Below are 24,111 nucleotides of genomic sequence, written 5' to 3'. Positions count from 1 at the left end.
AAACATACAGTAGGTGCACAAGCCAACAGGATATAAAGGACTAGCAAGAGCTAATCATTACCCATTCTGTTCAGTGATTACAAATCCAGCTCATGCAGTTCATGCCCATAAACCATTTTACCTCAATATGATTGTGTGGGTAGCTTATTGGAAGGATAAAATGAAATGTTTGTGGAAGTGATGGAGGAGAAATACGGTTGTAACACTGTATACCAAAGACATCTGGAAGTTCAATGACTTTCTCGGCCAAATCATTCATACTGAAACAGCTGGAGCTGTTTATTCCTCTACCTAAAACCAAACAACCTGAAAACTGTTTGAAGCATATGTTTAAACATATTTAAAAACTATCAGGGTGTTAGCACTGCTAATGTTATAGTTTCTACTGTAAGGGTGCAGGTGTGAGTACTTAAATCCTAATGTATATAAAAAAGAGAAGATGAAGTTTTAAAGAAACCCCTGCCAGCATCTCTTTCCAGTGCATATAGGATTATAAGGAAAGAGCTGTCTGAAAAGAAGGGTAGAGGTACTTTATAATTTAGATAGCCATCTGCACTGGAATACTTTTTATAATTTTGTTTAGGAAAAGTTACTTCCTAAAGATCTAGTTTTTTCTCTTGCACTTTCACCTTTCTACGTGCATGATTAAAAGGGTACATCTTGTTTTCTCGGTTTTGTGATTTGTGTTTGTTTCCCCAGCTGGCTGGTTATGGTGATTGGGTCAGCTTTTCCTGGTTGGCAGAAGGGAACAACCCACTGTTACTTGGGTTTTTTTTTAATGGAATTTATAATGGCTTTCCAGTCACCAGAAAATGTTCTGATGTTTAAATTGTCACGGATTCTCAAAGCACTTTTTGCCCTCAAATTTTTGCTCTCACTAGTTTTCTGCTTTTGTTCCTGGAATTACAAATGCAGCCAAAGGAGTGAGAGGCACCCCAAGTGCTCATCTCCATGGTTACAGGAGTGCTCCTCAATGCACACAGTTGCTATGGCTGTGTATCACCCAAGTACAACAGGAAAGAGGTTAGGGAAACTTTTTTCTTTCAATGACTGCATGTTGAATGAAACCCCAATATTCATTCCTCTTTGTTTTATTTAAAAAAGAAAGTGTCCAGTTTATCTACAGGAAGGTCTGAACTCTGGAAATAAATGAAAGATTTGAGCCTTCTTGTGGATTCAAAGGACCTTATGCTTACTTCTTTATATCAGTTTAACAATGGAAACAGTTCTGTTGAAGGTGATGACGCAGTCCCATTGGAGTCAATGAAATTATCTTGGTGTATACATTATGTAACATGAGAATCAGGCCCAGAGATATTGGTGCTTTGCAGACAAGAAATGTAAAAGGAATTTTTAAATATTTAGCCTTTATCCTTTTTCTGAAAGTAGTGTAGTTATATCCACAAATAGATAGCAGCTTTCTCATGCCAGACAATCCCCAGACTTTTTAAATTGCTCCTAAATTATTTGGCAACCAGAAGTTATATGGAATAAAGCTAAGCGCCATGCTTCATGTTTGTTTTGGAGATTTTTATTATAGCTAGATTCCTGCTAGTGCTAGGCATATGAGCCATTTGCCTTTAATGAATAAAAATGGAATGGTGAGGGTCTGCGCCTCCAGGGTGGAGTTTAAGTGATTTCTATTATTTTTTGGTATGATGTTAGTGATTAAGCCTATACTTCAAAAATAAGTTTTCATAACAATACCCAAGAATTCCTATGCAGAGCCGTAGAGTTAGTAATGGTAGTTCTCTTCTAACTTAGGTATATTGTTGCAGTCAGCTTACTGTGGTGTCACTTTTTAAAGTAAGTCAGGTGACAAAAGGGGTGGCATTGGGAGGAGTGCCTATCAAAAGGGACAAAGACCCGCCTGGTTTTCTCCTTCCCATTCCTCACTCATAAGCAGATCCCATGATAGCTGGATACACAGTAGAAAATGTTGTTATATATAAACCAGCTACTTTTTTAAGAGATTTTTTTAATGTAAAGATTGGTTTTAAAAATGTGATTAAATAAAGTAAATTTGAAGACCTTCTAATTATAACACTATTTATTGAAAAGGCCTCCCCCCCTCCCCCGGGAAAGTCTTTTACTTAATTCACTAGTTATCATTAACTAACAAGGTGCTTTGATAGACATAACATAGATCAGTACATATTTATTTCCATTTTGCCCTTAGAATGAAACCGATATTATATTGTTTCCAGGTATTTATCGTTAAAAGAGCAACATGTACCCTAATAGACTCTACTTTTATAAGAAGGATGATCTGTGGTTAAGGCACTAGACTGGAACTTAGGAAATCTAGGTTAAATTCTTGGCTGTGCCAAAGACTTGCTGTATAACCTTAGGTGAGCCACTTTGATTGTGATCCTGCAGTTGTTGGTACTACATAGTGCTTAAAGTTAAATGCTTGCTCAAGTGCTATGCTGGATAAGGGCCAGACTATTCAGGACCTTGCAGGACCAAATCCTTAATTCCTCTGTGCCTTAGTTCCCTGATGGTAAATCGGTATTTGCAGTCATCTTTTTAATTCTAAAGGTCCAATTCCCACTACAAGTACAGCCATGTTCATGTAGCCACTACATAATACTCCCATCTGACCCAGTTATAAACAAAGTTAAGTTGTGTCTTCACAGCAGCATTTTTTAAAATCATAACCGTATATTAACCAAGTTTGGAGGTCTGCAGGCTGTGTTATGTCTGCCCCTTCTGGGAAAATATGAGCAGTTATTCCATATGGCTTCTGCAGAAGACATACACACAGAGCTAAGAACTCTGGAATGTCCTGTTGCACAGAAGGCAGAGAGGAAGGAGCCACACTGTTACAGGGTACAGTTAGGGGGTCCCATCTACACTGCAAAACAGCTGGCAAATAGTTGACTATATGCAGATTGGCCAATTTTAAGGGCGAAATATACCTCTACCTCGATATAACACTGTCCTCGGGAGCCAAAAAAACCTACCGCGTTATAGGTGAAACCAAATTATATCAAACTTGCTTTGATCCACCGGAGTGCGCAGCCCCACCCCCTGGAGCACTGCTTTACCGCGTTATATCTGAATTCGTGTTATATCGGGTCGCATTATATCGGGGTAGAGGTGTACTGTTAGCTGCTATGGTCACTAACTGCATATCAACCACATTGGGTGGACACAGACTATTTGTAGACCCAACCATGTCGCTAACTGGTGCCAAACTTGTTGAAAATATGCAGTGTAGATAACCTCTAGTTCGTTACAAATACAATCAATTCAGGGGTCTTTAATATGCCACTTTTGTCCCTGACCCTGTTTACTCCAAAGTTTCAGCTTTCTAATGTAGATAGCTCCCATTTCTCAAACTCAACTAAAGGTTTGATGTAGCAAAAGAATTGTCATACTGTAACGGACTAGTATATTGTCATCGATAGAAGATAATCGTAGATGCTTAAGAGGAAGATCCAAGAAACCCATAATGGACAATTACAGAAAAATAGTTAGTGCTTGGTGATAGGCTGATGTCCTTAAGCATGAGGGTTTATGTTTATTTCTTAATTAAAAAACAACAACTACCTATTGGAACTGTGGATGTTCTTATTATCCATATAAATGCCTAATCCTATTTGAATACCCCGTCCCCCAAGTTTTTGAATTCAATGAGCACAAGCTAACTATGCATTGTGTAAAAAACAATTTCCTTTTAGTTAGTTTTGTAGCTGTATTATGAATGAGGTTAAATAGGAGATTTACTTTGTCTGTATTGTCCTTGTATACTGCCTGCAAACCCCCTCTCGTTTACCTCTTTCTAAACTATCTCTGTCTTTTCAGTCTTTCTTAAGGCCTGATCCAATGTCAACTGAAGTCAGTTGAAGCCTTTGATGTATTTCAGTGGGGACTGGATCAGGCCTCAAGTATGGAAGTATTTTTTTGTGCCTCTAATGATTTTTGACACTCCTCTCTGAACCCCCTCTATTTCTGCTACATACATTTTGAGATAGGGTAGCCAGAATGGAAGACACAGCAATTTACCCATTGCTTAAGCATCCATATATTTTGTTTGTAGGAACTATCTTGTAACCAAGTCAGGGAACACCTGTGTGGTCCCCTGACTCAGTATTATTAGTAGTGTAGCTAATCAAACAGAAGGAAAAAGTGGATGATGACTAAGCATTGATCCCAAATGTGTGTTCTGGAGGAGAAAAAAATCCCTCTCGGGATCCCTTGTGCACTGTTTGAAAACTTGGAAGGGAGAATTCAGGAGAAAACATGCAGACTATAGTATTTTCATTGTCATTCAGTGCTCCCAACATCATTTTCCACTTTTTCCCTCAACCATCTCTGTTTTTATCTTTCTGTTTGTCCTATAAAGATTCCAGCATACATTTGAGCACTGTATTAAATGAGCACTTACACTAGTGCTACAAATGGATGTAGACTATATTACTTTGTATTTCATTTGCTTCTGCTATAAATTATATAGTAGTTTGGTTGGCTTTTTAGGAGATAATTTTTAATTCCAATAACCTATTGATATGCTAAATCCAGTAAGAGTAGTAACTGCTGATTTTAGTGAACACCTCGTGTTTTTTAACTGTAGTCTTCAACAGAGTGGAAGATGGATTGAATAACCTACTGATGGAAATTTGAGTGCTAGGGATACACATTAAGGAGGAAAGATTGCAGGTTGTAGAATAATTCCACATCACTTCAAAAAATATTTGGAAAATGGAAATGCTCCATTGGTTATCAGAAATTCAAGAACAAGGAAGGAAAAAAAGACAGATGAAATCACATTTTTCAAACTATATATGATTTTGGTTTTCCTGGGTTTCATATTATCTTTAAAAGCATGATTATAGTAGTTTTATCCTAGATATTTTCCTACACTTAAAAAAAAAAAAGTTGAGAACAAAAGATTCCCAAAATGACTAATTCCATTGAAGCTAATCCTTCCCTCCCTGTCTTGGTATATCCCCTTCTTAGAGAACACAATTATTTCCATTTCCTTGTATACCTTCACAGTAATTCCCACCAAATGGTATTGTGAACATGTCAGCTGTAAGCATCCCCGGTGCATCCAAAAAAAGTTTTCTGGTTTTATAGCTATTTAACTCTCTGGTCACTCAAAGAAATATATGTAACAATGTCGGCTAGAGCTAACTCCGATTACTCTTAGTTAGGAAAAGCTGCACTGGTGTGAAAAACATACCAGTATGGAATCTGCAAGCCAAAAAAACTGTGATGTAAAGACAGATCATCATCTCATCCTTTAAAAAAAAAAATCCCTGAAATCTACATTGAGTTTAGTTCTGAACCACCAGCAAAAACAGCAGTTGCACTTTTCAGGGAGTTCAGGTTTTGATCTGCATTCTTTCAGTCACCTAAGTTGAGCTTTGGGTGTTTGGGTAGAATGAACCCAGTCCTCAATGCAAAACTCAATTGAAACTGTTGAAGTTTGAGTGGTTTCAGGTCAAAACTAGTCATTTTACATGGTTTGATGCACATTTTAGTGCAATTTAGATTAAGCTTTTGTGAGTTAATATTAAAAAACAGCAAGAAAAAGCCCCTACGACCAGGCAAGTTTCATTCAATTTGATATTTCATTGCAAATATTTTGAGCCTCTCTCCCCCACTCTTAGCATATTGTTTGTAATCATGCTAAGCTGGTTGCAACTGGGAATCCTGGAACTCTCATGCTTATAAAAACCTACTCTAGCAGATCCTAGACTGTAGTCCTTGGAACATTCTCCATTGGTCTCCAGAATGAAACTCTTAGAGAACCACACTATAAGGGGCTGGATTGTTGGGCAAAGAGGTGGTTTGGGAAACAGGGGTATCACGCTGTCTAAAGTGGCTCATAGCTGTCAGTGATAATCTCAGGTCAGTGTGTCAGAAAATAGAGTAGACACCCCTAGTGCTATATTCCATGATTAGATTTCTCCAAGTCAGTAACAAATGTGACCTCCTGGATCACTATACTAGTCTTACCATGGAGTCACAGTCAATACACTTAGGGTCTCCAGTTTATCTTGTCACCCAGACAAAGTGGATTTTGTGACAATGGTCACTATACCAAATTTCACATCACACTGGGATTGGGAGTAATTTAAAGGATCAGTCACTTACTCCCAGATCAGTTGGTACTCTGGATTTTACTAAAGACAACACTGGCAACTAATTCTCTAGTAAACTAACTAAAGATGTATTAGGTAAGAAAAAGAAATGAGAGTTATTGAGAGGTTAAAGCAGGTACAATATATTAACAGGTGAGTCAGAGTTTGTTAATCCAAAATGATAGCAGAGATGCAGTAATCTGTCAGTTCCAAACGTCTCTCAGGGTACCCTGTGGGTCTCTTACTACATTATAATAACTCTGTGGGTCTCTTGTCTACTTGTTCAGTATTTCCACCCTGTTGGAATCCAAACAGTCCAGTGATTCAGGACTATTCCTTGAAATTCATTTTATAGCTTCTTCGCATAGACAACTAGCCGACAGTCTCACTACCCCCATGGGCATTTCTTTTGATGATGCTGAGTGAGGAATACACTTAGTCTATGAACTTCCATTGTCACACACAGGGGCACTTACTTTGAAATTAGCACTCTTCTTCATTTGCATTTTCTCAAAGCTTCAGCTACATTTAATGGGTTATTTAGTTACAAGGACATACATAATGTGAACACCTGTCGTTACATAGGAATAGATAATTGAGAACAATACAAGTAACATTCCATTAGTTTTCATGAATTTCTAACAGCTGAATACACTCTTCATTAGCACACCATTGATCTAGGGATATTTAATTACAGGGTATACATAATGTACAAGTAACATAATAGCAAACTATGGGAGACTGACAGACAAAAACAATACAGTCAATATCTCCTTTGATCTCTGTTACTATAGGAGTGAATTAATTTGAATGCATACTAACAATTAACGCTTCTTTGATATTCACATACAAGTGCATTGTCCTGAGATTCTGGCATGCACTGGCACCTGGACTGTCAGCATCACAAGGGGATCTCTTTCTCATAAAGTGATCAACAGAACGAAGCACCGTAGAATCCCTGACTTACTCCTATGTATCTAACCATTGCAGCAGATATACTATGTATATTCACAGTATTTAATTACATCCATTTCAGAGACCCCTGAAATAGCAAGGTACAACAGGGTATATTAAGACTTGCAGTCTTAACTCTGAACTTCCTTCAACATGTTGCCTAAAGTCAGATTCATAATATTTGTTTAACAGTTTCTTTTTATTTTCTTTATTTCAGTGATAGTAAAATAATTAATGGAATATTTTGTTGCCATTTTATTGTGCTAGTGGTTCCTTTGGCTGTAATGTGCTCTTGATGTTATGTTTTGTACATCCAGATACATCACCATCGAAAGATATTTGTGCTGTTGAGGCTATAGAGCAGGAGATAGGATGTGATATGGGAGTCTGAGATCAGGTAGGAATGTAGGATGAGATCACAAAGCAGAAACCTTCATATCATAGCAGCAAGTTCTCTTAATTTAATTTGACTCTGATCTCTCAGCTGAATCCTGCAAACACTTAAACTTGTGGTTAAGTTTACAGTCTGTGGGTAGTCCCAGTGACTTAAGTGGGACTAGTCGCAGGATGTAAAATTAAGTCCATGCACACATTTAAGGCCCTGTTCCTGCAAAGTTTGTAAAGCACCTTGAGGATGAAAACAGCTGTTTAAGTGCTGACTATTAGCAGTTAACTCAGTAAGCATTAGAGTGCTAATAATATTTACACATAAAACCTTAGTTGAAAACCACTGAAATGTAGTTAAAAATATGGAAGCAGTTCTTGTGCCTGCTGTTTCATTATGTAAATTCACTGCCTGAGACACTGTGAATTTTTCCCTAAAAATAATAAATGTATACGTTGAATTTTTCTCCAAATGTAGGCCCTGATTCCACAATGAATTCTATGTGAATGGACCCTGAAGTCAGTGGGGCTTTTTATAGGTGCAGGGTTCCGCTCTTGTGGAGCTCACCGCTGGATGCAGGTCTTAATTTTCAACCTGAGCCTTATGGCAAGAGTTGTTTTTGTAAATTTTGTTTGTTTGTTTTAAAACCTTTTAAGGTTCTGAGTTACAAAAATGTATTAAACCAAACCAAACAAAGAAAAAATCCATAAGAAACAAAAACAGATAAGTGAGTTTAAAATGTATTTTGTTCATACAAATAAGTAAAATCAAATACCCTCTCCAACCAGTTTCTCCTACACTGGGATGCTGTGTTCTGAAACGATCATAAGAACACGCATAAGAACATAAGTACGGCCATATTGGGTCAGACCAATGGTCCATCTAGCCCAATATCCTGTCTCCTGACAGTGGCCAATGCCAGGTGCTTCAGAGTGAATGAACAGAACAGGGAATCATCAAGTGATCCATCCCCTGCCATCCACTCCCAGCTTCTGGCAAACAGAAGTTAGGGACACTGAGAGCATGGTGTTGTATCCCTGCCCATCCTGGCTGAGAGCCATTGATGGACCCATCCTCTCTGAACTTATCTAATTCTTTTATGAATCCTGTTATAGTTTTTGCCTTCAGAACATCTCCTGGCAAAGAGTTCCACAGGTTGACTCTCCGTTGTGTGAAGAAATACTTGCTTTTGTTTGTTTTAAACTTGCCTATTAATTTCATTGGGTGAACCCTAGTTCTTGTGTTTTGTGAAGGAGTAAATTAACACTGCCTTATTTACTTTCTCCACACCTCTATTTTACAGACCTCTATCATATCCTCCCTTAATTGTCTCTTTTCCAAGCTGAAACGTCAGTCTTTTAAATCTCTCCTCATATGGAAGCTGTTCCATACCCTTAATCAATTTTGTTGTCCTTCACTGTAACTTTTCCAATTCCAAGATATCTTTTTTTAGATGAGGTGACAGATCTGCACGCAGCATTCAAGATGTGGGTATACCATGTATTTATAGAGAGGCATTATGATAGTTTCTGTCTTATTATCAATCCCTTTCCTAATGATTCCCAAATTTCTGTTAGCTTTTTTGACTGCTGCTGCAAATCGAGCAGATGTTTTCAGAGAACTATCCACAATGACTCGAAGATCTCTTTCTTGAATGGTAACAGCTAATTTAGACCCCTACCATTTTGTATGGATAGTTGGGATTATGTTTTCCAATGTGCAATATTTTGCATTTATCAACATTGAATTTCATCTGCCATTTTGTTGCCCAATCACCCGGTTTTGTGAGATCCCTTTGTAACTCTTTGCAGTCAGCTTTGGACTTAACTATCTTGAGTAATTTTGTATTGTCTGCTAATTTTGCCACCTCACTGTTTAACCTTAGGGAACTCCACTATTTCCCCCCGCTCTATTCCAAAAACTGACCATTTATTGGTACCTTTCGTTTCCTATCTTTAAACCAGTTAGTGATCCATAAGGGGATCTTCCTTTTTACCTGATGACAGCTTACTTGGCTTAAGAACCTTCGTTGAGGGACTTTGTCAAAGGCTTTCTGAAAGTCTAAGTACACTATATCCTCTGGATCACCCTGGTCAACGTGTTTGTTGATCTCTTTGAGGAATTCTAATAGATGATGGTGAGGCATGATTTCCCTTCACAAAAGCTGTGTTGACTCTTCCCCAACAAATTGTGTTCACTTATGTGTCTGATAAATCTGTTCTTTACTATAGTTTCAACGAATTAGCCTGTTACTTAAGTTAAGCTTACCAGCCTGAAATTGGGGATCACCTCTGGAGCCTTTTTAAAAAATTGGTGTCACGTTAGTGATCCTCCAGTCATCTCGTACAGAAGCTGATTTAAATGATAGGTTATGCACCACAGTTAGTAGTTTTGCAATTTCATATATAAGATCTTTCAGAACTCTTGGGTGATACCATCTGGTCCTGCTGATGTATTACAATTTAATTTATCAATTTGTTCCAAAACCACCTCTAATGACACGTCAATCTGGGACAGTTCCTCAAATTTGTCACCTAAAAAGAATGGTTCAGGTGTGGGAATCTCCCTCAGATCCTCTGCACATCATATGATATACATTGAAGAATGGGGATTTGCTATCAGACCTGCAAGTGTTAGAGCTGAAATATGCAGAATCTTTGGCAATTGCCTTTAGTATAAAATAGTACATTTTTTTATTTCTATCTAGGTTACTCATTGAGAATCAATAACAATATTAATCATCTGTCACATTATAAAGGCCGAGTCACATGCAGCTGCAGAAAACATCTAATGAACTGTAATAATGTTAATGAAAGTTTATTGATTAAAACACAGTTCTTTCTGAATACAGAATAAAATAGTCATTGTTCCGACCCTTTGCTGACAACCAGTTTGACCTTAAAGTCTGGAGAGGCTATTAGAATTCTGTTAATAAATCATACTATGGTGGATCACTAAGACCTCTTTCCAATTTGAAATAATGTAGATATGAAATCTGAGTTGTTAGGGGCATTTTTCCATCTTTGGCAAGAGGGGTTTAGAAAGGAGGTGGAGGAGGAGATGGCTCAGGCAAGGACAGAATTGGCTTTCACAGGGCCCAGTAATAGGATTGTTATTTCACTGCAGAAACAACTGACCCAGAAAGGAGCATAGTGAAAAACTGAGCAGTGGAAGTGTGCAGACATGACAGGCTTGTAATATATAAAATCAATAAGGCTTAAAAAGTTTAAAAAGGAAGACTGAGCAATAAAGCAATTTAGTTTTGTCTGTTACAATCAACGGTTTTTCCCCACTATGAAAACCACTCTTTAAGTTGACAAAAAGCATGCCAAAATTAACATGAGCAATTGCCAGCCAATAATGGTTTAAATTAGTGAAGAGGTTTGACTGCAATAAAAATTGTGTGAACTTTTGCCAGAAACTAGTAGTATGAACCAAACAATCAGGTAACTTTAAAAAATAAACGTCCTCCCATTCCTTTTATTCAGCATCTCTGTTCATCTCCGTAATATGTGGGACTGGAAATGGCAAAATGCAGCAGGACAAGTTGTCCTGACAGTTCTATCTAGAACAGGGGTTCCCAAATTTGGTTTGCGGCTTGTTCAGGGTAAGCCCCTGGCGGGCCGTGAGACGCTTTGTTTACTTGCATGTCCGCAGGTACGGCCGCTCTCAGCTCCCAGTGGCCGCAGTTCGCCGTTCCCGGGAGCTGCGGGAAGTGGTGCAGGCTGGGCAATCACTTCCGGCTGCTCCCATTGCCTGGGAATGGCAAACCGCGGCCACTGCGAGCTGCGAGCTGCCGTACCTGCAGACACAGGTAAACAAAGCGTCTCACAGCCCGCCAGGGGCTTACCCTGAACAAGCCACGAACCAAGTTTGGGAACCCCTGTTCTAGAACTATTAGAAATCTGATGAGAGCCTGTTGTGATATTTCCGGTTCTGTCTTGCAGAGTCAAGTTGTTCAAGTAGTTTGTGTAAATGTCAGAAACAAATCACCTATATTCTATCTCCGTAAACATCAGTGGGCTTGTGCCTAGTATAAATTTGGCTTCTGAACCTTCAGTAATTATCTGAACTGAACCCTTTGGAAGTTGTCCATCACTAGTTTAAATGGAAGATAAAACTCTGAGAATGGTTTGCTCTGATCTGTACACCTGCTGGCTATCACCTTGTAGCCAACATCACAGTGTGCGGGACAATCATTTGAGATGCATGGATTTTGCGAACACAACTCTAGAAACCGATGTGAGGAAATCACTTGGTAAGTTGCTTGCTGAAAAATACAGTCCTATGGCCCCAGGGTTTTTTTTTGTGTGAAAGAAAGTGACAGAAAAAAAAGACATTTGTAATAAGTTGGGACAGTTTTCTCTTTTTAAAATAAAATGGAGAGTGAGTGAGTCCTGATATATATCACCTTGGCTCTTGCCAAATTGACTGTCAGTACCCTAGACAGACAACTTAGAACAGCGGGGGCATCTAAATGCACCCGCGTCCTGGCCGGCAGTCGAGCATCCGCTGAAATGCCGCTGAAATTCGGCGGCATTTTGGCGGCGATGCCTCTCAATAATGCCGTTTGCCGCTGATAGGCGACGTCATCGAGAGGCGTCACCGCCGAAATGCCGCTGAAATTCGCATGCTCGACCGCCGCCACGGTCCTTTGTCTGGCACTTGCCAGACGAAAAGGTTGGGGACCACTGACTTAGAACAACCAAGGAAAGTCCACTTCAGATTCAGGCTTTATAATCTAGCTAAGCATTCTGGAGAAAAAGAAAACAGCTTCTCTAAAGTTTCAGTTGGCATGGCAATAAGTGTGTTGCATTTGTGTTGCTTAATTGACCCTTTAGGCTTTTTGAATAAGAAGTGCGCGCGCACACATACTCAGGGGTGGGGAGGGGCTGTAACGCCTGCAGACTTCACATTATTCAGTCTGAAATCATGTGGCTAATGTGTTAGAGGCAAATGCCCCATTTCCCCCCCTCCCTGCCAACAATCTTTCAGTTTTAGCTCTTGGACAATAAGCAGCTAAAGACAGTAAAAGCAAAAAATGACTGACTAAGATTTAGTTTTATTCAAAGCAGGAAAAAGTTTCCATTGTAGTTTTGAAAGGAGACACTGGGCATTTAATCGTCTTCAGGTAGCTGCCTGCTTTCCTTCCTATTGTTCTTTTTGCCCTCTTGCTCCTTGTTCCTTTCAGTGCTGCATTTAGAAAGAAAGGAAACTAGGAGCTTTTTTCCGTTGCTTAGCAATAAGAGCTATATTGTGAGGAGAAATGGGGCATAGCTTTTTTTTTTTTTTGTTAAGAACTGACCAACTGAGAAACCTTCACTGCCTTTGTGCTGCAGTTAAAGCTATGTTGATGGGTCCTATTGAGCTCAATAGCCTTGCAGTAAAAATCATTTTGGCACAAAGACATAGGAATCCAACCCAAACTAATTTTTAAAGGTGATCAGCAAAATAAAAAAGACTACATTGGCATCCCATGTTTTTTATTTCCTTATGGTCTTTAAAGAAAATATGAGCGTCCTCCAAACGCTTTGTCTGCTTGAGATTTACATTCAAATTTTATGTGTTGTTTACTGTGGAAGACTCTCTGTGCTGACCAGAGAACTAGTGAAGTGATGACATCACAAGGGGCAGGAGTGGCAGCTGAGCAATTGGGTTCTGAACCTGAAAATAGCTCCTTTCAGTTTACATTTGGGCCAAGGGTGTCCTTACCCTTTGACAGATTAGGTTAAGAAACACTAGGAATTGTGTTTTTTAAAATACTTGTTTGTTTTGGATTTTTAACTCTTTGACTACATTTTTCAGTTGCCTTTCACATAAGATAAGAGGGAAGGATCAGTAACTGGTTAAAAGAAAGGAAACAAAGGGTAGGAATAAATGTTCAGTTTTCAGAATGGAGCAAGGGTTCTGTACTGGGATCAGTGCTGTTCAACATATTCATAAATTATATGGAAAAAGGGGTAAACAGTGAGGTGGCAAAATTTGCGGATGATACAAAATTACTCAAGATTGTTAAGTCCAAAGCAGAATGTGAAGGTCAAAAGTATAACTAGATTCAAAAAAGAATTAGACAAGTTCATGGAGGATGGGTCCATCAATGGCTATTAGCCAAGATGATCAAGGATGCAGTCCTAAGCTCTGGCTGTCCTAAGCCTCTAACTGCCAGGAGCTGGTACTGGATGATGAGATGGATCACTAAATAATTGTCCTGTTCATTCCCTCTGAAGCACATGGCATTGGCCGCTGTCGGAAGACAGGATACTGGGCTAGGTGGACCATTGGTCTGACCCAGTATGGCCATTCTTATAATTGTTTCCTATAATCTTATCTGTGTAAAATTTGTAAAATAATTCTTATAAAAGAGATTATTTTATATTTTTGGGCCTTTTAAATACTTCCTTCGTATGTCAGTTTTCTCTTCATTTTCCTCAGTAATAGTTATTTGGAAAATAACATTTTTAGAGGAGTTTTTAAAGAACCCTAGCCTGCTGTTTCTTCAGACCAATATAATTTCAGTGGAATAATTTGGTTTCTTATGTCCAGTCTGTGAATAAACTATGCCCTTTGCTGATGATGAGATCCATGGTTCTAGCAGACTTAATGTCCTGTTCATGGAACTATCACGCTATGTTACCATTGTTTCATTAACAGCATAGATTAGATATGAATGCATATATTTTGCATATGAGTAATCATTACCTTTTGATGACTTGCTGGGCAAAGTGAGACAAGTTGTTCTCTGTTTCCTAATGCACAGGTATCCACATCACTAACATCAATACCATCCATGGTCCATAAAACATGACTAGTACCATTGTTATATGTTAAGCTTGTGGTTGTCTTTGTGGAGAAGTGATGGATTAACTAGACATGAGTGTCTGATTCAGTTTAAAAGTGAGACCATTGGCATAGCTATCACTGATCTCTGGATAACAAAAAACGTGAAACCAGGAAAAAAATCGGTTTTATAGATGAAAATGAATTGACCTTAAATCAGATATATGGTAGTATATTATACATCTACAGTGTATGTATTATAGCAGATGTGGGCAAACTACAGCCCGTGGGCTGAATCTGTCCCATCAGCTGGAGCCTGTTGGCCGGGAACTGCGGCCAATGGGAGCTGCAGGGGAGGTACCTGCAGATGGGGCAGTATGCGGAGCCGCCTGGCCATGTGTCCACATAGTAGCTGTAGAAGGAACATGCTGCTGTTTGAGGTAAGCGCTGCCTGGAGCCTGTATCCCAAACCCCTCATCCACAGCCCCCCCCAGATCATGGCCCACCAGCTGGAGCCTGCACCCCTTCCTGTACCCCAGCCCTCTGCCCCAGCCCTGATGCCCCTCCTGCCATCTGAACCCTTTAGTCCCAGCCCAGAGCACTCTCCTACACCCCAAACTCCTCTTCTCCAGCCCCACCCCCGAGCCCTCACCCCCAGCGGGAGCCCTCAACCCCTCCACACACACTCCATTCTACTGCTCCAGCCCAGAGCCCCCTCCCGCACCCTGAACTCCTCATTTCAGGTCCCATCCCGGAGCCCACACCCCCAACCAGAGCCCTCACTCCCTCCTGCACCCCAACCCCAATTTTGTGAACTTTTCTTGCCCACTACACAATTTCTATTCCCATATGTGGCCCTCAGGCCAAAAAGTTTGCCCATCACTGTATTATAGGCAGGATTGGTTGGCTACCTATAATTAAAGTTGCCCAACACTTCTGTAACAGGTCTTGTTGGGCTCAGCCTTGCCTGTGGCCCATCAGACTGCTATCAGGGCAATCCTGCCTCTGGATCCCCTGGTGTTTTAAGCCTCTGGTGTCTGAAGAGTGTCCAGGCACTATCCTGGACTTGGGATCCATAGAAAGACTCTAGGAACACAGACCTGTTGTGTAACAATTCCTCCTGAGAGCTGCAACCATGTGGCTCAGCTGGCTAGTCCCTAAGCATAGTGATGACTCTTAAGACTCCCACTATAGCTTAAACATACCCTCTTCCAGAATCCCACTGAAGGTGTGAGTCTTTTGGTTATAGTTTAACTCTCTCAAGGGCTACATGATAGTTGTAGCAAGGAACATACACACTTTTCACAGAGTTCTACAACACTGTTGCTCTTTACTTAATCTCACAAGAAACACACAGATCAGTATGGAAGTTGTAAATCCTATATGGATTTTCCCCTCTTCAGCTCACCTGTCCCTTGGAAGTCCTTGGAGAACCCTCTGTGTTCTGGTAGGTGGGTGTAACTCCCTGGTCAGCCTCAACAGGTGACCATAGAGTCCTACCATGACTTTGTGACCTCTCTCCTGATAAACTAGTTCTTCTGGTTGAGAGCCAGTCTTTTGTCTAGTGCTATTACATATCATTGGTTGAGCACTTAAGTCAACGGCCCTCTTTTGAATTTTCAGTCTAACACGAGGCTGAAGCTCGCAGTGAATGCAGCTAGCCTCCACATTGAAAATGGAGTTTGCAGCTTGATAAAGATACATACAGAGAGTTCACTGAATGAATAAGTTGTATAGACACATTTCCATAATCATCACAGCTTCTCATTGCAAGAACCTTATAGCTTTGCCAAACTTTAACCATTTGGGCTGAAATTTTCCATTCCAGGTGTTTGCTTCTGGCTGAAATTCAGGTGTTTCTGAAAATGAGGATAGGGAAAAATACATTGTTTGACCATGTTAAAAATGTCTAGTAACCTTTTATCTGAGAAGTTCTAGCACTCACGGGCTTTGGCACAGGGACTTGAAATTTGGCAGTGGGGTGGCCTTTTGCTCTCTCTGTGAAAATCTGCCCAAATTTGGTCACGATAACTACAGTTTTTCAAAAGCTTCCTGCACATGCTTGGTAGAGACTTGATAGATCTTCTCAGCCAAATTCCCTAAAAATTCCAACTTCAGTGGGCATGTTTGAGCCCGGGGCTGCCGGGGGGCTGAGCAGGACTTTGCCTACAATTGCAGCTCTGTGCTGTTGCGGGCCAAGCACAGGAGCTGATAACAGGGAGCCTGTCTTTCCTGTACTCTCAGTGAACCACCTGCTGGTGCCCAGAGAGTGAGGAGGAGGCTGTGCAGAGGAGTATAGTCATTGTATACTCAACCCTGGCAAATGGCAGAGCATTGGAAATATGCACAAATCTTGGGAATGCTGTGTGTTTTGTGGCTATAATCTCCTATCATTTCGGATATGGGGGAGGTAATTCTCCTCTCCTTCTGCTGGAATAATTAGCAGGAGCTCCAACAGTGGGAATTTGCAGCCATTCCAGTCCCTTATTTCGCCTGTGTGGGGAGGAAGAGTGAATCTACATGAGGTGATTGATCTGTCTTAGTATTTCATAGTGGCTCCTCACAATGGTATCTGAGTACCCGGTCCTTTATGTAGGAATTACTTTACTTCCCTCTTACCTCATCTTGCCTCCCCCACTCCCCATTGAAAAGGAGCCAACGTTTTGGTGAAATGCAGCATAGTTAAAGTATTGGAGTAATAGTTACTTTTGTACATACCCTCCATCACCATAGTTTCAGTTCTTAGATACATTGTACAAAGCTTTAGGACAAGAATGAATAATACGATGTTCAACTGGAACTATGGTGATGAATTGAAAATAGGCAGAATGTACCACTTTCCTGTATCTAGCACATCAGATACTTCCTGTTCTCGTCATGCCTTTTATAGACTAAAGTCATCAGATGTTAGTAAAGCACAGTTCCTTTTTCCTAGTTATGCAGTAGAATTGGAGATTGTGGGCAAATCTCCCAATCCCCATAGTGACAGAAGAACATTTATCTAATTAGTAGTTTGCTTTTTGGCATTGCTGTGAATAAATTAGCATTTCAGTTGATACCCTGGGCTACTAGGAAAAAGTTTCCCAGAGTAGTGTTTAGCCTCATTTCTTTAGAGAGAAGGACTGTGTTTCCAGCTTTGTGTAAATTGATATTTCTTCTTAGTCAAAAAGATACATGCACTAGTTATGGATCTTAATGTAGGTTTTTTTAATCCCTAAGCAGGGCTGGTGCAACCATTTAGGCAAACTAGGCGGCCGCCTAGGGCGCCTAGTGGTTGAGAGTGCCTAAAAGCCCACTCAGGCGAGGAGGTGGAGTGGAGGTGAGCTGGGGTGGGGGTGAGGAGGGGCGTGGGGAGGGGTGTGGGGAGGGGTGTGGGGAGGGCCGCCCGCAGTAACGGAGGGGCACACAGGGGAACCGCTCCCCGCCCCAGATCACCTCCACTTTGCCTCCTCTGCTGAGCACACAGCCCCCCACTCTAAATCTCCTCCAATCGGTGCCGCAATCCTGGGAGGGGAGGAGAATGAGAGCTGGGGCAGGCTCCCCGGGCGGGGTTAGCTGCCGCGGTGGGGGGCAGTGTTAGCTTCTGCAGCGGGGTCTCCCCGGGCAGGGTTAGCTGCAGCGGCGGGCAGTGTTAGCTGCTGTGGAGGGAGGCGGGGTTAGCATCCATGGGGGTGGGTGCTCCCCGGGCCCGGTTAGCTGCTGTGGAGGGGGGGGGGCTTGCAAGGGGGGTAGCTGCTGCGAGGGGGGGCTCCCTGGGTGGGTGGGGTTAGCTGCCGTGGGGGTGGGCAGTGGGCGGGGTTAGCTGGGGAGGGGCGCAAGGTGGAAGTTTCGGGCCCTAGGCGAAACTTCCTTGCACCGGCCCTGTCCCTAAGAATCAAAGAGTTAAATTTGTTTACATGTTTTTTTCCAGTAAACTGAGCCTTCTATTTGTGCCATGCCATTTAAATGTCTCCTTCCCAGAAGAAGTTACAGAGATAACTGTGAATAGCTCATGTAAAAGCAACATTGTTGTTGTTGGGTTTTTTTCCAAAGAAAAATCTAAACAGAATTGAACAGATTTTCCAAATCCTAGATTTGGTAGTAGCACAATGATTGTAGACAGATTGTGATTTCAGTTATTCTGGCATAAATCAAAAGATAAATTTTGCCTCCTGATCCAAGCAATAACCTAAAATAATCTTTAATCTGAGTATTAGAAATCTTTCCTTGAATCTCTCCCTGAGTCAGTGACATGGAATTCGCTGGAGGGCTGAAGTGTGTGTGTGTGTCTCTACGTCTATCTGTCTCTCTGTGTGTGTGTCTCTATGTCTATCTGTCTGTGTGTGTGTGTGTGTGTGTGTGTAACAAACATTTGGCTGCCTATGCCAGCTGGGGATGAGAGCACTGAAGGAGGAGTGTGCTTAGTCTTCAGTGGAGTTTGAGGGCTTAATAACTCAAATGGCTCCTTTAGAAAATTAAGAACTAGTATTGGTCTCCAAATAAGAGAGTGCTGTCTTATCCTCCTTTGCTAGAAGAATAGTGAGTGCAATGTGGACCTCAGGACTTTGTGGAAAAGTGAAAATGGCGGAGAACAGGTACTTCAACAGGAACATGTGCTTTAAGATTTCCCTTTTTCTGCTGCAAAAAACATTGGCATATCTAAAAGAAGGGCAGTGTTTTATAATTTATTAATACAAATAATTACACTATTTTGATTTTTTTTCTTACAGCTTGATGACTGTACACTGCAACTGTCCCATAATGGTACCTATCTGGATTTAGAATCCACCTTAGCGGAGCAAAGGGATGAATTGGAAGGTTTCCAGGAAGATGCTGGGTACGTAAAATATTTATCAGATTTAAATGAAAAGACCTATTTATCAGGATACGTTGAAGTGATGGAGACATGGGCACTTAAACTGGTACTTTGAGACTCAAATAAGAAAGCAGAAAAGCATAACCTTCATATCTTTACTCACAAGCAGTTGCATTCAATTCCCTTTCTAGAAGCAAAAGGTTTTTTTTTATTCTTTTTTCACTTTTGTGTCTTTTTTAGAACAAAGACTGCTTAGTGTATGAAATCTTCTAGGCTGGATCTTTTTTCAAACAGTCCTATATAATTTCTGTAGCTTACCCTGATTGGTATCTAGTTCTAGTATGTAGAACTCAGCAGTATTTGTGCTTCCTTTGCAACCTCACCAAGAACCTCGATATGCTCTGACTGTTACTGTATACCTTCTACCAATTCTCAGCCAAATGATGGTCTTTGAGATGTAGACTTCAATGACTTGGTTTTTATGAATAGAGGCCTGATCCAGAGCCCATTGAAGTCAATAGGAAGACTCCCATTATGAAAATTTTTGAGAGAGAGAATGTCTCTCTCTTACAAAACACTGCTCAATGGGGCATACTGAGTGTAATATCATAATATAGCTCCTAATAAACTGATTATTTCTGATAATTGATACTGAGAGCAAAGAAACTTACTGATCATCACATACATATATCAGTAAATAAATTAGTAGAATTTGGTGTCTGCCTGATTTCTGATGGGCCTTCGGGTGATTGCTTATGACAGTTATCTTTATTTTTATTCAAGTTATAAAATATACAATTTAAAACCATTTTGTCACCCTCCATTGCATTTTTGTACTCCTAGTTGCTTTACTAGGGTTGCATGTTTGTAACTAAGGGCAGGTTTAGACCCGTAACATTTTGTGAATAGGCTTCAGATATATCACAGACCAGCAGTACCAAAAGGGCACAATTAGGGTTGCCATTGGTTAAGTTTTGTTGCCAGTGACAAATTTGGCTCTTTGATTAGTTTATTCATTTTTTTATTTTTTCTTCCGGTCTATTCTTTAATGTTATACAAAGGATTATGGATATAGTCTTTCTGTAGTATAATATTTTTTTACTAATCTAAATTGTATTTTCATTGATTACAATATGGTGAAACCAAAGGACTGACATAATGGATGTGGCCTTCTAATAAATGTGGAACAGAATTTTAATCAGTACATTTGGGGATATTTTATGGTGGTTTCTTAAGAAAGGACATTGTCTATAAATGGTCTCCTTAACCGAAAAAGATTTTACATATGTATGCAAAAACTGCTATGTATGAAAAAGATAGGATAGTTATTTGGCAGGTAAAGATGGTGTCCTATTATTAGAAGTAAATGAATTCAGTTTATGTAATTTTTTTTAAGCAAGCTGTGTTTAGATAGGCTTCGCTTTGAACTTTATTGCTGCTCCTTGTTATTTTGAGAAAGATGGCTCTTTTTTTTTCTCTGTTGTGTGTCCCATAAATCAGAATAGTCTACCTATCCATTCCATAGTAAAATGATTAGTGAACTTCTGTGTGCTAAAAGTCACTGGCTTTTCAGCCTCTGTATAAATGACTAATAAACATTTAATTTCAATTGTAATTCTAATTTCAAATTAACTTTATCTTTTTAAACAATTTTCTTGGCACTGTTCACATAAAGATGTGAGAATGTTATAAATGTTAAATATTTCTCACTGAGAAACACTGAATATTAGAAACTGCACTTGATTATCTATGTGACTGAGATATAAGAGAGTTTATTTGCTGCTGCACTGAAATTTGTAGAGAGTTCTTTCTTCATTGCATTTTACTTTATCCCAAGATACTATCGTGTGTTACAAGAAGGTTGTAATTACATTGCATAAAAGAAGAAATTCATGTTTAAGGAAAATATAAGATTATCTAGAGCTTCACTGGAGTTTTCTTCCTGTGTGAGTTGTGAGGTCAGTTTTTCCCAGGCATTCTTTCCCTCTTGTTAGCATCTCCATTGTACTTTTACTGACCTAACTCCATTTCAACCGGTATCTGGTGATAGCACAAATAAGCAGCTTGATGAGTATGAGGCCTGCCAATGGCTTTTATGCCAGTTTTGTCATTCAGGATTGAACAACAACTTCCCACCCCCGTTTTTCTTTCCACCCACTTTGGACAAGTAAATCAATCCAATAAACTCTTCAGAAGTGACTGTAGTGGGAAAACATTCAGGACAAACTGTGTCCCTTTAAGACACATGCCTGCTATGTCTATTTGATTTAGAAAATTACACTTATTACAGCACCTCTTATTACATAACAGAATCTGCTATCAATTGCGAGGCATTACAAAACATCCACTTAACATCCTGGTCTACTGCCTTGTACTGCCCAACTGTTGTTAGGTATTGCTGCTGATATTGCTCTTTTCCTTACTTGGAAAATGAGGATAATAATACTTGTCTACCTCCAAAGGGGACATTGAGCCTAAATTAATTAATGTGTGTGAAGCATGTTCACATCTGTAGATAGTTTGCACTTATATAGAACCTTCTATTATCATTAACATTTCAGGATAAAAACATTTTATGTGAATATTTTGCATAGTGGTGAGATGTTAAAGCAATTAACTAATTTGTTAGGTTATAATGTAATGGGCTAGATCCACAGCTGGTTTCAGTGGAGTGTGTTGATGTACACCAGCTGAGGATTGTGTTCTGCTGAGTGTTTAATTATTATCATTTGTAGCAAAATAAGACGTCAGAAACAAAACATTTCTGAAACTATCTACACTAATGGCTGGCCTTTTCTCTCTTGTAGATAGGTGTATATCTGGAGTAACTGCACTGGCTTCAGGGATGTTACTCCAGATCTACACATGTGTAAATGACAACAGAATTTGACTGATCTGTACCAAGACTATCCAAGCGAGTTTCATGTAATGTCACCTTTATGAGTAAGTCAGTTGAGAAGACTATAAGACTGAAGAGAGAGATCTTCTATTCACTGTGGATAGTTTTCTGAAACATCCACATTCACTCTGCAGCAGCAGTCAAAAAAGCTGACAGAATTTTAAGAATCATTTGGAAAGGGGTAGATAATACAGAAAATATCATAATGCCAGTATATATATCTATAGTATGCTCACAACTTGAATGCTGCATGCAGTTCTGGTCACCTCATCTCAAAAAAAGATATATTAGGATTGGAAAATATATAGAGGAGGGCAATAAGAATGATTAGGGGCATAGAACAACTTCCATATGAGGAGAAATTGAAAGACTGGAACTGTTCAGGTTAGAAAAGAGACATCTAAGGGAGAATGTGAGAGTGGTCTATAAAATCATGAATGGTATGAAGAAAGTGGACAGGGAAGTGTTATTTACCCCTTCACATAAGGGGTCACCCGATGAAATTAGTAGGCAGCAGGTTTAAAACAAACATAAGGACAGACTACTTCACACAACACACAGTAAACCTGTGGAACTCATTGCCATGGAATGTTGTGAAGGCCAAAAGTATAACTGGGTTCAAAAAAGAATTAGATAATTTCATGGAGGATGGGTCCATCAATGGCTGTTAGCTAAGATGGTCAGTAACATAACTGCATGCTCCAGGTGTCCCTAAACCTCCAAATGCTAGAAGCTGGGACTGGACAATGGGATGGATCTTTCAAAATTGCTCACTTCTGTTCTTTCTCTCTGAAGCATCTGGCACTGGCCACTGTCAGAGAGAGGATATTGAGCTAGTTGGACTATTGGGCTGATTCAGTAGAGCCATTCTCATGTAAGATAGAAAAGTTATATTGTAGGAGTCTGAATTTGCTATGAGTCTTTGACATTAGTCAAGAAGTATTAGTATAGTTCCGATTAGGGCTGAACAACAATTCAGTGTGGGGGTTTTTTTATAATGAAATTTACTATACTATTTCTTTCGGTTGCCCTGTAGCTACTAATCTGCCATGAATTTATCCTCTGTATAATTCTCTGTTACTGCAAAAACCTAATTGTCAGTGACCTTGCAAAATCTTTGTTCACTCACGTTGTAGAGTTCAGTTTTTTCATTTGTTCTGGGTTCATTTAAACGTCCTGGTTCTTAGCTTCAGCATCCTTAATTGTCTGAGAGTAGACTACTTCACGATCCACCTCTCTACCTCAGTACCACTGTGCTCATCAGGCACATGAAAGCTTGCTAAACCCAGAATAAAAGACCCGGGAGCTAGGTGATCAAAGCAGTTTTGGGGCTAGGCCCTAATCTATGGAACCCCTTACAGAAGCGTATCAGAATAAGATCTGTCTACCTTCAGAGCCTGGTGCAAAACACCCTCCTTCACCACAGCCTAGCTACATTAACAGAAGCTGAGATGATGATAGGAGTGGGATGAGGAAAGCACAATGGACCAAACCCTAGGAAGGTGACAAAGTCCAGTTTTAGTCTTTAGTTATATATCTTTTGCATTTCACTGTACTTCATTGCCTAGATACTGCAGTGAGTTGTGCTCTCTTAAAATCTTAGGTAGGTACGTACAAAGTGGAAAAGATTAATAATGTTCTCTAAGAAAAAGGATGATGCCAGTTCTGGTAAATGTAAATGGTGAATCTCTGTGACTCTCTTCATCCATAATCAAAATTATTTTTGAAAGAAATCATGTATGCCTGTACACAGGGCTTGAAAAAAGAAACAAACCCCAATTGCCTATGGTAAATATAATAAAAATCTTTCCTGGTAAATGCCAACAACTTCTACAAAATCCATTCTATCTTTTTTTTATTTTAAAGTTTTTATCCCTTAGGGTTGTGAAGAAAAGCTTGAATAGAATGTGAATCAATGCAGTATTATCTTCCAGAATCTGCAGCTTTCACTGCTGCCATTTAGAACTCTGTGGGCAACTCTGAAACTAGCAAGAATCTTAGGTCATTTACACACTATTTCTGCTTGGGATTGTTAGGAATAGCAGGAGAGCCAATCACTGTAACTATCCCCTGTGGAGGAGGATCCAGAAAAAGATGCTAGTTGACGAAGTAGATTAGTGAAGACCCATTTCAACCACCTTTGCAGAAGCCGGGAGTCAGTTGGATGAGATAGAGATTAAGAGCTTCTCTACACAAAGATTTAGGG

At 39.9% G+C, this 24,111-nt stretch overlaps 1 protein-coding gene and 1 long non-coding RNA gene across 8 annotated transcripts in view; one reads left to right on the top strand and one right to left on the bottom strand.

The window, feature by feature from the left end:
• The window catches only part of FHOD3 (formin homology 2 domain containing 3), a 650,322-nt gene that overhangs the window by 39,018 nt on the left and 587,193 nt on the right, over positions 1-24,111 (top strand). For all 7 annotated transcript variants that reach the window (XM_045007832.1, XM_045007840.1, XM_045007828.1 and 4 more), the window contains exon 2: positions 18,921-19,027. In XM_045007832.1, the coding sequence (XP_044863767.1) occupies positions 18,921-19,027 (107 nt within the window). The remainder of the gene's footprint in view (positions 1-18,920; positions 19,028-24,111) is intronic.
• The window catches only part of LOC123365163, a 47,305-nt gene that overhangs the window by 20,023 nt on the left and 3,171 nt on the right, over positions 1-24,111 (bottom strand). The window lies entirely within an intron of this gene.

Source organism: Mauremys mutica, chromosome 2 (assembly GCF_020497125.1).
Source record: "Mauremys mutica isolate MM-2020 ecotype Southern chromosome 2, ASM2049712v1, whole genome shotgun sequence".
In the NCBI taxonomy this organism is placed as follows: domain Eukaryota; kingdom Metazoa; phylum Chordata; order Testudines; family Geoemydidae; genus Mauremys; species Mauremys mutica.
Note: the sequence above shows the minus strand (reverse complement) of the source record. Positions and strands in the feature narration are given on the sequence as shown.